The sequence below is a fragment of the Oxyura jamaicensis genome, chromosome 4 (genome assembly GCF_011077185.1).
Source record: "Oxyura jamaicensis isolate SHBP4307 breed ruddy duck chromosome 4, BPBGC_Ojam_1.0, whole genome shotgun sequence".
Classification (NCBI taxonomy): domain Eukaryota; kingdom Metazoa; phylum Chordata; class Aves; order Anseriformes; family Anatidae; genus Oxyura; species Oxyura jamaicensis.
This window is the reverse complement of record NC_048896.1, coordinates 17842520-17855569: the sequence shown is the minus strand read 5'-3', so window position 1 is coordinate 17855569 and position 13050 is coordinate 17842520. Positions and strand designations below refer to the sequence as shown.

At 39.7% G+C, this 13050-nt stretch overlaps 1 protein-coding gene across 4 annotated transcripts in view; it reads left to right on the top strand.

Annotated features, from left to right (window-relative positions):
- The window catches only part of TMEM164 (transmembrane protein 164), a 110376-nt gene that overhangs the window by 14032 nt on the left and 83294 nt on the right, over positions 1 to 13050 (top strand). For all 4 annotated transcript variants that reach the window (XM_035323709.1, XM_035323707.1, XM_035323708.1 and 1 more), the window contains exons 3-4: positions 3157 to 3206; positions 4286 to 4352. In XM_035323709.1, coding sequence (XP_035179600.1) covers positions 3157 to 3206; positions 4286 to 4352 — 117 coding nt within the window. The remainder of the gene's footprint in view (positions 1 to 3156; positions 3207 to 4285; positions 4353 to 13050) is intronic.

Genomic DNA, 13050 nt, shown 5'->3' with positions numbered 1-13050 from the left:
CAGAACGTCCCCTCTCACACAGTACCAAGGGAGCAGTAAAGGCTGCCTCTTACCTCTCTGTTTTGCACAGAGAGCGAGGGTTGGCGTGGTATGGCAAGAAGCATTTTATTGACCTCGCTTAGCAGTGGAGTGAGGCCTGATAGACTTTGCTCTGTTCTTCTGGAACAGTTTATCTATAACCAAATGCAGAAACGTTTTGCTCTAGGTCACATCTTCCCGGATCAAAAGATGGAAACAAGACATTGTTCAGGTCTGTGGTCTTTCACATGATCCTGTTTGTAAAGAAGTTTTCAGAATAAACTCATGCAAAGTTACATTCTTACTGCCTCCAAACTAGTGCTTTCATATACCTGCTACAGTAACACTAACGACTGATTCCATCAGATTTAAGAGCCCAGTGATCTCTGAAGTTTATGGCACTCAAGGTATTTATTGGGAGCTACGTGAAATACCAAATGACAAGGTCACATACGTGTTTCCTTTAGATCATTAAAAAAAATTATTGCTACAGGGAGAAAAATGCCATCTTCTTCCTTCTGCTTTCCAGTCTGTCCTGTTCATATAGGCATTTAGAACTCAGTCTTCTTTCTTAGGGTATGGCTCAAAGGGGGCAATGTGGAAGAGACTGATTTGCAAGCCAGCCCTGTGTTAGCTGTGAGCAACCAGGAGTTCAGTTTCTTTCTGATCTTGTCTCAGTAAAGAAACAGTTAAGCAGACAAACCCTGTATATCAGTCTCTAAATTATAACAGCCCTGCTCATCCAGCATGTGTTGTGGTGTGACCTTTGTGTTTGGGCTTATGTAGAAGAGTGCTGGCCGTGCAGTGCTTCATGCTCAAAATATTTCCCATTGGGTTGGACAGTGTTATTTATGGTCTTGCAGAGCCTTTATGAGTACTGACTTTTGCTTTCACCTGGCTCCTTAAGGTCGAAGTGAACCTCTGTTTATGGACTTACCAGTGTTAGGAGTTTCTTCACAGTGTATTGCCTGAGGAAAAAACTGGGTAGTCTTCTGGTCGTGTGCTGGTGAAAAAGACTCATGTCCTGTTTCACAACATTGTCCCCACCTAGGACTTCTCATCTGAACTTTTCTCAAGGACACTCATGATTCTGTACACTCTCTTTCTATTACTCACTGCCTGTACGTGTGTCTATGTTTTTTTGTTTGTTTGTTTGTTTTTGTTTTGTTTTTTTAACAGATTGAAGGGTCTTCATGTGTTAAAATGATCCACTGAAAGCTGGTCTGTACCTTTTGGTCACTGTTGTGAGAGAGGTCAAAGAGAAAGGGAAGGATCAGAACTGTGCCCAGAACTCAATATGTAACACAAGGGGTACCTTATGGCCTGTTTTTCCTTCCCCAAATACTTCCTTGTGTACATTTTGGGTTTCTAGTTCATTCTTCTGTCCTTCTTTACTTTTGTAACATGACACATGAAAATGTAAAAGGTAACACATCTGCCAGAAGGAGGAAGGACGCGGAATTTGTTTCTTTGTGTTTCTTCCATACTGGATGTTTGGTTACTCTGCCTCCCCCCGTGTGCTTTAGCGCACTCGCTGCCCTGTTTACCCGGAAGCTCTGCAGCAAGCCAGGGAGGGGGCTAGCCTCTGTGCTAGCCTGCATGCGTGAAACCTTGCAAGAGTTGGCAGGAAAACAGGGGCTGGGAACTCTTCACAGCTTCACCACTAATTTAATGTGACGCTGTTTGGTTTATAAAACATAGCTGTTTCCTACTGCAAGGCAAAGGATTTTATTTCCGGCCTGGCAGTGAAATGTAATGTGATTAGGGGATAAGCACGCGAACACTTGGGGTAGAGCTTGTGATCTTGTCTGCTGTGAACTCAATGTTTTCAGGGCACTAATTACTCTGAGCTGAACTCGCAGAAACACTTTTTAAGATGTTTAAATCTACTCAGTGACATAGTTCTTTAAAAATCAAATACAAGTGTCTCTTGTCAAGCATCCCTTTTAACAGGCCATGAGGTTTATTTATCATGGGAATTTATTTAGTTATTTAGAGAGAGAGTGCTTGATATTAATCTGCTAAAACTGAAACATCTGAAGATCTCTTCTGTTATTGTAAAGTTTTAACATAAACATTGTAGTTTTCTCTGTTGCCCTTAAACATATTTTCTGTAAGATTCCCCCATAACCAAGGAACTGACATGCTTAAAAATAGTAAATGTTTCTTTTGCCCTTGTTAGTTCTCAAAACTCTGTTTCTTGCAGTAGAGTTGACTTGAAAATAAGTAACTGTGACTCATTTACTCTTCAATGGTAGTGAAATATTTTAGGTTAGTATGTCCATCCCAATCCTTATAGTCCATAATTCAAAGTACTTTAGTTAGTAAAAAGAGTTGGTTGCAAAAATACACAATGACAGAATAATGAAATATAATTAATAAATGTTAGATGCTTTTCCCAGAAGCTGGATGGGTCATATGTGCAAGGGCTTTACGGGTCTTTACTTTTCTGTAAAGAAAAACAAATGCAAACTGCTCCAGTTGTATCATTTTTGGTCTTGGGAAATGGCTAGCTCATAATTGGTGACACTTTTACAGTATTCTGAGTATACTCTATTGAGTAAGGCAACGGATGTATGACTACTATGATGACTACTGAGCTTATCCACAGAACAGACACTGTGGTAGCCTGATTTTGGGAAGTGCTAAGAGCCTTTTAGAGAACCAAAACACATCCCATATTCAAGAGCTGGGGCCTGCACTGCTGAAGCAAAGGGGAGTACTGGCAGTGTGTAAAGGCTCAGTCCTCAGCACAGTGAGGACCTTGTGATGACTGACAGCTATAGGAGCTGTTGTAGTAATATGACTGGTAATATCTGTGTTGTGGGAAGCCTTGGAAAAACTTTTTTTTTTAATGAAAAAGGCTAGAATTTGATGTTGTTTCTTAGGTACTGGCAGAAGCTGAACCCTACATGCTGCTTGTATCACATAACCCTTTTACATGTAGGCAACGTGAATTTACATAAACATGTATCAGCTTTTAATTTGTTCATGATATTTAGTCTCCTCCAGCTCTGCTGTAGAATGGTTCTTCTGGTTAGAAATGATTTGTGACATCCAGAACTAGGACACAAAGATAAAGAAATGGAGTCTAAAAGAGATCATTCCATTAATTGAAATTTGTTTCTAATATTTCAGATTTTTCTTCTTGCCTGCCCTCCATGTCGGGTTGCAATGATTCTCTTCAGGTAATGCCTCTTCCTTACTGTATTCCTGTCTACTTCCATAATGTGTTTTAGAAACTAATCATGGTATAAGTCATTAAAATATTAAGGTACGTATTCATTAGGAAAGAGATGTTGGTCTGAAAAGTGACACCTTTGAAAAGGGTCATAGCTTAAACTGTGAGCACTGACCCACATACCCTTGGTTCTTTTGTGCCACTGGTGGTTTCAGTCTGCCCTTTCTTGTCTTAGTCTAGGCAATGACTAGAAAAATGATCTGGGGACATGCCTCAAATTGCTTCAGGAGTGGTACCGTCTGGCTGCAACTTTTTTCTGCTCTTCCTTCTTTGGGCTGAGAGTAGGCCAAATACAGAGATACTGTGTTAGTATCTCTTCATCTCAGAGAGCATGCAAAATATGTCTGGTGTCCAGGAAATCCTGGATTTACTATTCATTTGCAAAAGACTTTACTATTCATTTGCAGAGCACAGGCCACAATACCTGTTGCTTTTCAGAATGAACCTCTTTGTTTTCTTACACCCTGACATATAAATGACGTTTGAAAAACTGTTTTGGGTTTGCACTACCTCTTTTTCCCCCTCCAAATTACAAAAAACTTTGTAATTCTTTGTAGAGTTTATGGCAGGCAGTGGCTGTGGAGAGTTTATTCTTTAGTTAGTTTACTTTAAATAGGTAAAAAAAAAAACACAGTACATATGCAATTTTTGTGTTCTTTTGATGCAACTGTGGTTCAGGGAGAGGTGACTGAAAGCTATACAAAATATAGTAGTATAATACTACTTTCCTGCCCTATTCTTTGCTTAGACTGCCTTTAGCAGCCTGTATCATGAACAAGATTAACAGAAATGGGCAGTCCAGGCCCTCTAGGAAGCTAAAGCTCATTACAGAAGGCAGTTCTGTTTAGGAAAGTATTTAAATGTGTGTTTAAAGAGAAGTTTTGTCCTTGTTATTGCATTTAACAGTGGTTTTATTCAAATTCAGTGGAATTTTCTCAAATCTCTGGCTGCTTCTTCTTGAAGAGATCCTACATAAAATATGTGAAAATATTTCCTGTGAAAATAATATCACATCTCTTTTTTAAGGTTGCAGATGCATATGCTGAATGGGGCCCTCTTGGCATTACTGTTTCCTGTTGTTAATACACGCCTGGTGAGTGTATCGTACCTTTCTCCTCCTTTCTAATTTATTTTTTAAATATTTTATTTGTTTTTTTGTTTGATTTTTGATTCATTTCACCTTCTATAGTTCGTTTTACCAGGCTGTAGATTCCTAGTACAGGTCACTATGATGATAGGAAAATATAAATTATATATATATATATATATATTTGGTGATTGTGCTTATAAATCAGTGTGGAAGGTCAAGTCAACACTGCTATATTCTAGGTGTAGCAAAAAGTATTTTGTCAACTCCATTCTGGCCTTTAACAGAGGGGAAACTTAAAGGCTTTGGTATAGGCTTCGTGGGATAGCATGTGGCATGTGCACAAGGCCATGGGACCTGATGAGGTCCATCAAAGGGTCCTAAGGGCACTGGCGGATGAAGTTGCCAAGCTGCTATCCATCATACTCAAAGTCACAGTAAACTGGTGAAGCTCCCTGTGGAAAAGGGGAAACGTATCCCCCATTTTAAAAAAGGGAAGAGGGAAGACCTGGGGAACTACAGGCCAGTCAGTCTCACCTCTGTGCCTGGCAAGATCATGGAATAGATCCTCCTAGAAGCTCTCGTAAGGCACATGGAAAACAGAGGGGTGATCAGTGACAGCCACCAGGGCTTTGCTAAGGGCAAGCTGTGCCTGGCCAATTTGCTGGCCTTTTGTGATGGGGTTACAGTGCTGGTGGAAGAGCAATTGATGCCATCGACCTGGATCCTGCAAAGCATTTGATGCTGTCCCATGTGACATCCTTGTCTCTGCATTGGAGAGATGTGGATTTGATGGATGGAGTGCTCAGTGGGTGGCTGGATGGCTGCACTAAGAGTTGAGGTTAATAGCTCGATACCCAGGTGGAGACCGGTGATGAGTGGTGTTCCTCAGCGGTCAGTATTGGGACCAGCACTGTTTAACATCTTCGGTGACATGGACAGTGGGATCGAGTGCACCTGCAGGAATTTTGCTGATGACATCAAGCTGTGTGGTGCAGTTGACACAATGGGGGGAAAGGATGCCACCCAGAAGCACCCGGGCAGGCCTGAGAGGTGCGCTTGTGTGAACCTCGTGAAGTTCAGCAAGGCCAAGCTCAAGGTCCTGCACCTGGGCCAGGGCAATCCCAAGCACAAATCAAGGCTGGGTGATGATCTGATGGAGAAGTACTGCAGAACTCTGCAGAGAAGTACTTGCTGGTTGAAAAACTGAATATGACAACGTGTGCTTGCAGACCAGAAAGCTGTTCGTACCCTGAGCTGCATCAGAAGCGTAGCTAGCAGGTAAAGCTAATTCTCCTCTTCTACTCCACTCTTGTGAGACCCCACCTAGAGGACTGCGTTCAGCTCTTGTGGCCCCCAGCATAAGAAAGATACGGACCTGTTGGAGTGAGTCCAGAGGAGGCCATGTAAAATTCCAAATATTGTTGCTGCCTGTCACCACCTCTCCTCCAAGATTAAACACAGCAGTTGTTTTTTTCTTTTTTCCATCCAAGTTTTCACATCTGCCAGTATCCCTAGTAAGATTCTTAAACCTATCAAGACTTAACGGTAAAATAAGTCATTTCACATGGCTCAGACTTAGTATATTTCTAAGGATTTCTTAAGAGGTGTTATGCTTGCACATGTGTGTATATATGTATACATAGATGCAACATGTGCATTTTTGTTAGCTAAAATACCTGTGACTTAATGTTTTAAGACAGTTCCTGTACATTATCTGCTTACATATTTGCAGTGTCTGGATAAAGTATTCATATATATATAAGTGTGTGTGTCGGTATAGCACGAGTTAATGATATTAACAAAATTGTTGGGGACTTCAGGCTACGTTACAAATCTCAATAGTGGTTCTCCGTTTGCAAATCTTGACAGGGTTAGGTATAGAAATCTGCATCTGTATTGAATTTTACAGATGATAAGCTGTGCTGATTGGCCACCCTTGTAGCTAGGATACTTGAAAACTGACAGTTTTATTGTGGATTTGTATATAATTTACTTTTTTTTTTTTACTTCCATTAACTTTGCCCTGAGATACAGTTTAGTTACTAGAGAGAGGATAATTCTTCTGTAGGTTTTGACATATTAGAAATGATCTTCCACACAGCATAAGACACACACACAGAAAGCTGGATCACATTCTTCAATTTCAATTAATTCAGTAGTACAATAACCCTGGAGTTTATTCAAGTTTTATGCTGTCCTTCCTAATCTGGTAACTACATATATTATTTTCCATCTCTCTTTCTCTCTTCCCCAACATGTATAGCTGCTTTATATGCAGCTTCTCAATATGTGTTAGTAAAACTAATTAATGCTGAAGGGGCATAAAATGAGTAAAATACTTTTTTTCTCCCTGATAGCTGGGAGAACAGTTCTCATTTTGTATTTCAAGCTATCTAGTTTTAATTACTAACTTCAGCATTACAAAATTATTTTTCTTGTTAACTTTTAGGATTAAATGTTGAAATATTTAATCATTTGCTTATATTTTATCTGCTATTATAATAGATCCCATTTATATTAGGGAGATTAAACAGGAGAAATATGGACCACTTAAAAATTGTCTCCTTAATTAGTGATAAAGGAGCCAAAGGATAATGTCCAAGAGCAAGTATTCTTGGAATAAATACAGCTTAGGATATTTTGGGCTTAACAGCTGCTTGCTAGGCTGGTCTCTTTTCAGTGTTTCTTCTGGCACAAGGTAATTTGGGTGATGTTTTATAGCGTGGCTGCTTTGGTCCAAATTCTCTCATGGTAGACACACAATCTGCTCTGTGACTGTCAATTGTTATTTAACTTGTCCTGAAAGCAAGAAATCTCTCTTACAACTTTGGGAGTTAAATAAATTTGCAGTAATTCTGTCTATGCTCCGTGTTCTGGTTTGAAATATCTAACTGAAAAAACTTTTGACTTGGTCAAATGTGGTCATCTCCTTATGCCTCATCTTTTTTATTTTACTTTTACGATATTTTAAGACATGTAATTTAATGTGTACATTTCATACAAGAGCTTTGTATTCTTTGTTGTAAATAGTTGTAATGTACAGTGTCTGGCACAAATTAAGAGTGTGAAAATTTGGGCATCTGACCCAACTATTCTTCTAGAAGTGGGGAAGGAGATGCTGTCCAGGGGCAGATGGGCAGGGGAGTTCTGCCATCAGTGGGAACTGAAAAGCAGGAGACTGTTGCCTCTCATCACTCTGTGAGCTTATATACCAAACTTACGTATTGCCCTAAGTACCAAAATGCCTTGCTGTTACCTTTCATCGTGTAAAATGTGTTTTATCCTTAAGTTATTTGATATATTGCTATAAATTGTGTCATAGGTAGTTTTCACTGTCTTCAGCTGACGTTCTCCTGACTTGCTCTCTGCAAGTGCAAGTTGCCTATCGGTTATCCTACAGACAGCAGATGTTTGCTGTTGAGTTGTGGCTTTTTTTAACAAAAGTTAGCCTGCGACGTCAGCAAGTTCAGCAGTAGGCATGCACACACTAGCAAATTGGGTATCCCTATGGAGACTGAAGCAGTGAGGTGCAGGAAAAAAACATTAGAAGTAGTTTTCTTTATATGTATCAATAAGGTGTGAGGGACAAGAGGCAGAAGATACAGAATGGAAGACGATCATTACCTCACCAGGTGATGGCTGCTCAGGAACGAGTGGATGTCAGGATTTATACGTACCAGAAGCATGAAGTTATAGGAGACCATAAGATGAATAGTCTGCCATGTGTTTTAAGATGCTCAGCTAATCGATTTGCTATTTTTAGAACTGGCAGGGCACCACTTTGGCAGAGGGGGGGTGGAATTATATGTAATTTTAGGAACTTGAAGTATAGGCCTATTTATGCTGCAAAACATCACAGTAAGTCAGCTGAAATCTATCATTCTTTGGTATTCATCTGCTATCCAAGATAATGAACTACTGAACAGATGTTAAAAGTTGTATGGTAAGCATACACATTCATATACTGAGAAGTTGTGGCAGGGTTTTGATATCTAGTCTTAAATGCCAGCCTTGCATCTGAAAATTCATAGGAGTAGAATATTCCCACAGAAAAGACCTTACTTTATGTATTTAGGTTTCTAAAAGGCTCGATGCTTGCAATGTTGCACGAAGGATGAACTGTACTTGGTTGTGGTTCTAAATGTTAACCTGTTCCAGGTCATTTCCAGAATACTTATGCCAGCGTGTAGTGACCACAGGGTCACCTTCAGGGGTTAGCATCACCTTTTAAATTAATATTTCTGCTCTCATTTACATTATTTAATGCATTATAAGCATTCTTTTTGCATTTACAATTCAAGGCTTTATTACCCCAGAAAAGAAACTTTCACAACCTTCTAGCATAATTTGGCGCTTTCAGTCTGCAATGCATCCATAAAATCTGCTAAAACCTCAGTCATTTCGAAACTATCCCTAAATATCTGTCTGCTGTCAGTGGAATTGGAGAATTGAGGTATGCATTAAAACTACAGTAGGAAGTTTCTGCCTTCTGTAGACGTAACCTTTCAGTGACTCCGTGCTCATTAAAAATCTTGTTTGGCTGCAGTGTGCACCTGGGATAGTGTTTCCAAAAAGTGTAGTCTGAAAGATCAGGTCAGTCTATTTATTTATTTATTTATTTATTTCCCAAGAAAATATTTTCCTTCCTTGGCACGATGTTGAGATACCAAGAATTAGCTATCTTAAGCAACAGATGCATCCACTTATATTTATTTGGCAGTAAATATCCCAGCTATTATTTATGATGTGCTGATCGATTTAAATTTTGTGTATTGGAATAGTCCTTGGATAAAGACAAAAGTTTTCTTTTTTTTTTTTTTTTTTTTCTTTTTTCCTGCACTCAATATTTGTGAGTTCTTATTACCCTTTTAGAAATTAAGGGTATTTAATTTTTCTCTAATAATTTCCTTCGTATTATGCAAATCATTCTTGGTCAGCATTAATAATTCACATGGTAAATAGGGTAATCTTTTAAGACTTTTAAGTAAACAGAGAAGATGCAAAGGTAATCAGATTGTTAGGTTCCCAAGTAACTCTTGCTGATGGTTTTACAGTATGTGTTTTCTTCTCTCGTTCTTCTCTCGTTCTTCTCTCTTTTTATTTCTCCCATTCAAGCTGATGTCCTGAAAATGTTAATATAGATGAAGTAAAAAATTAGGACATGTCCCAGAGGTGTTGAACTTGCTGTCTCTGCTCACACGGCTGAGATGGTGCAGTTTTAATGTTTCCAGAAGCTGCTGTATACTATTATTAGAACTATTTGGCTTGAGAGGTACGCATTCTAAATCTGTTTTAGGAACAGAATCATGCTCTGAGCAGTACTTACAGTACCCGCCATGTAGCACCTCTGATCTTTGCCTACTGCATTTCTGTTGCATGTCAAGGTAATAAATAATTCACTGCGCTAAACAGTTTGCCTGAAACGCCTTTGTCTGCACAGTAAAATGGAATAGGTTATGGTAGCACAAGATACCAAATCTAAGCTGGCTTAATCTAACCTGCACAATCTAACCTGTAAGGTTACGGAACAGTTGCACGTTGAAGGCTATTGAGAGATTGTGTATTGGTGGTCAGGAGGTCCAAAGGCCAATGTTTCTACATCTTTCAGCAGTTACCTATACCCTGTGCATCAAAATGGTGTGGGTCAGTACAGCCTACAATCACACTTGCATTTGGTAATGTAAATCTGCCTTCTGCTGGTAGTAGTAAGTAATCCAAGTATTATCTCTAGAGTAACTTGATAGAAAGCTGTTCTTGAAACTGGTATTAATTACTACCTGCATCTGGTCCATCTCTTTTAGAAGCCATTTATCTCCACAAATGCCCGATTGCATCCAATATGTCATTAACGTGAGCTGGTTTGTGTGATCAAACCGAGTGACCAGAAGGTAGGGGTGCCTTTTTCTTTTACATCAAATACAGCGCTAGTCAAATACGCAAAGCACTGATGAAAGTACAAATGCATACAGTTGAGATCAGTGGTGCACTAAGCAACGCGTTCTCCTGACTTTCTCGCTAAGCTTCACCCTCTGTAGTGACAGGCCAAGAAAGCAAATTCTCTGACAGCTTGCCAGATTTTGGGTGCCCCATGAGTTGGAAACCTAGGGGCTTGTCCTACCTGGATTTTCTGGCATTTGTAGACTAGCAAAAATGCAGTCACATTTCTTGTTTTGTTCCCTCCATGCTTGCAGCAAGAAGTTATTTCTAGGCCTGCGTTCTATTGCATCTTCACTCTATTATGGACCAGCAGCACAACAGATGCTCTTCTGTAGCTCTTAGGACTGTGCTCATGCATACAAATGCTATGGTAGCAGGTGTGGATTCTGATTCTTTCCCTTAGGATGTATCCCCTGCCCTTAGAGGATTAATTGAAAATAAGAACTAGATAAAACTTGAATTAATGCTACTTAAAGGGAACTCCCTGTACTGACTGGATGGTGTAGAACAGCCTAGAGGGTAGATACTGACTGAGACACCTACTTGAAACAGGTTTTCTTGGGAATTCATATTTCTATCAATTGCAGACAAGCAGGTGTATGGCAGGAAGCTGGAATGAAACAATCTGCCCCAAAAATACAATGAAGAGAATTATTGCAATAAAATCTGGGGAAGCTGCTTTAGACTTTCACTCAGATGCCACACAGATGCATTATACTTATCTGCAGTGCCAGTACTCCTTCTATTTTAACATCAACATATCTTTTTTTCCTCTTTATACTCTTTCCCAGTATTCAAGTATGTGGAAATCCTTTTCTGATCTATGCCAGGTAGACTGGTAGTGCCTGAGCTGTAAAACAGCCTGAGCAGTGTAACTGTGATCTGAGCACTGCTCAACTTCTTGGCCACTTACCGTCTTGGATGTGTGCTAGAGAAAAGAATCCTGGAAAGACTGTCAATGGTCTCTTTTCCAAATGCTACTTGTTTGGTTTTGTTGGTGGTGTGCTTTTTTGTTTGTTTTACATCTTCAAGTCTTTACATTCTCCTAAACTTCTCTGGCAGCTGCCAAGTAAGTCATTAGCTATCACAATCCTAAATATGCTGAAGTGCCCAGCATTTCCTAACCAATAGAAGTAACCAGCATCTGTTACGTAGGCCTAGTAGCTGTTTGCCCATGGTTTTTGCATTGTACGGCTTTATATACATCCCTATTCTCTGTTAGTTAATCTATGCTGTGGTCTGCTTTGCTGGTGGAATGCAAAACTTAGGTTTATGGTTTATTTTTTGGATTACTGCTCATGTTCAGGAAATCAGTTACTGACTGTAAGTTACAAATCTGAATTATTGCTGATGTCTACGAAGGGGACAGGTACAAACTGACTAGACTTGGTGCTAGATGTGCTGTAGGAAAGATGGCAACCTGGGAGCTGAATTCCTTCTTTTTGTGCTGTGCTCTGCAGTAGAGGATGTAGAGGATGTTGGAGAGAGAGCTCTTGCACAATATGGTGCTTGAGCTATTGTTGCACATACAAAGCTAAAGTATCAATAATTAACAGAGGGAGGAGTACCACCTTCAGGAAACAGAGCAAAGTAGCAACCTCTCAGTCCACTGAAAACCAGCTGCTGTGCTGAAGTGGGTTTAAGCTAGTTTAAATAATCTTGTGCCACACTTTCTGGAGGAAAACTCTCATCTGAATATCTGACTGTTGGGCTTAACTCTGCTGCTGTCTTGAAGAGAGTTGTTTGCTGTTTTTTTTTTTTTTTTTTTTTTTTTTTTAAGCTTAGTGCAGTCAATGGAAAGAGCTCGTTGTTTCCTTAGGGCAGTAACTGGTTTAAATAAGGAAATAAAGTACGTGCTCACATTTTTCTTGCTCGGAAGTGCAAGAATAAGGTGTGTTCTAATCCTCCATCAGATGGTTTCTCCTTTCCCCAGTCTCACTGGCAATGTGAGTGGCTGCTAGGACCAGTAGCACTGTACCTAACTTACCCGTGCCTGGGATGGAGGCTTGCTGCCTGCTCACTGTGCATGGTGCTTGCCAGAGAGCCTTTTAGCACATGCCCAGGGAGTGCGGCGTTTCCCAGTCTGCATCATACCAGGCCAATACTCTTTCTGGAAGAACAAAACACCATTTATTTTCTAACAGAAACTTCTCTATAAAATGTAAAAAATGAAGAGTCTGAATATTTATTTTCAGAGTGTTTTGTTAGCATGTTTTGATCTTGTGCACTTGTTAGAGGAATTGTGTGTGTCATTATTGCTTTAGTGTATTTTGAAATGTCTGTGATGTGATGCCGGTGTCAAACCTGTGAATGGACAACGAGCAGCTCTGCTTTTCCACAAGTAAGGATCTAAAGGAGAAAAACTTGCTTCTCATGCTGAGTAACAGGGTAGCTTGTACTCCTAGACTACTAGGGAACCAAGGATATAAGCTGGTTGAAGAAGCAGATAACTTGTCCTTTTGTCTTGTACCCTTAATTCAGTTATTTTAAAACTCTGAGGAAGGGAAATGGAGGAAGAGTAGTGCTGGCAGCTGGGACAGAGGAGTTCAGTGCAAACAAACAAACAAACAAACAAAAAACAGCAAATAAATTGACAATATAAAATTAATATAAATTAACAATTAATAGAAATATATCCTCTGGGGGGACAGATGTGGATTAAAATATATCTATATTCCCATCAGCATCATTGGTTTGTTACAAGGGAGGTACTTACTACCTTATTACTTACTTATTACTTTAGAGAGGCTGCAAGGTTTGCCTG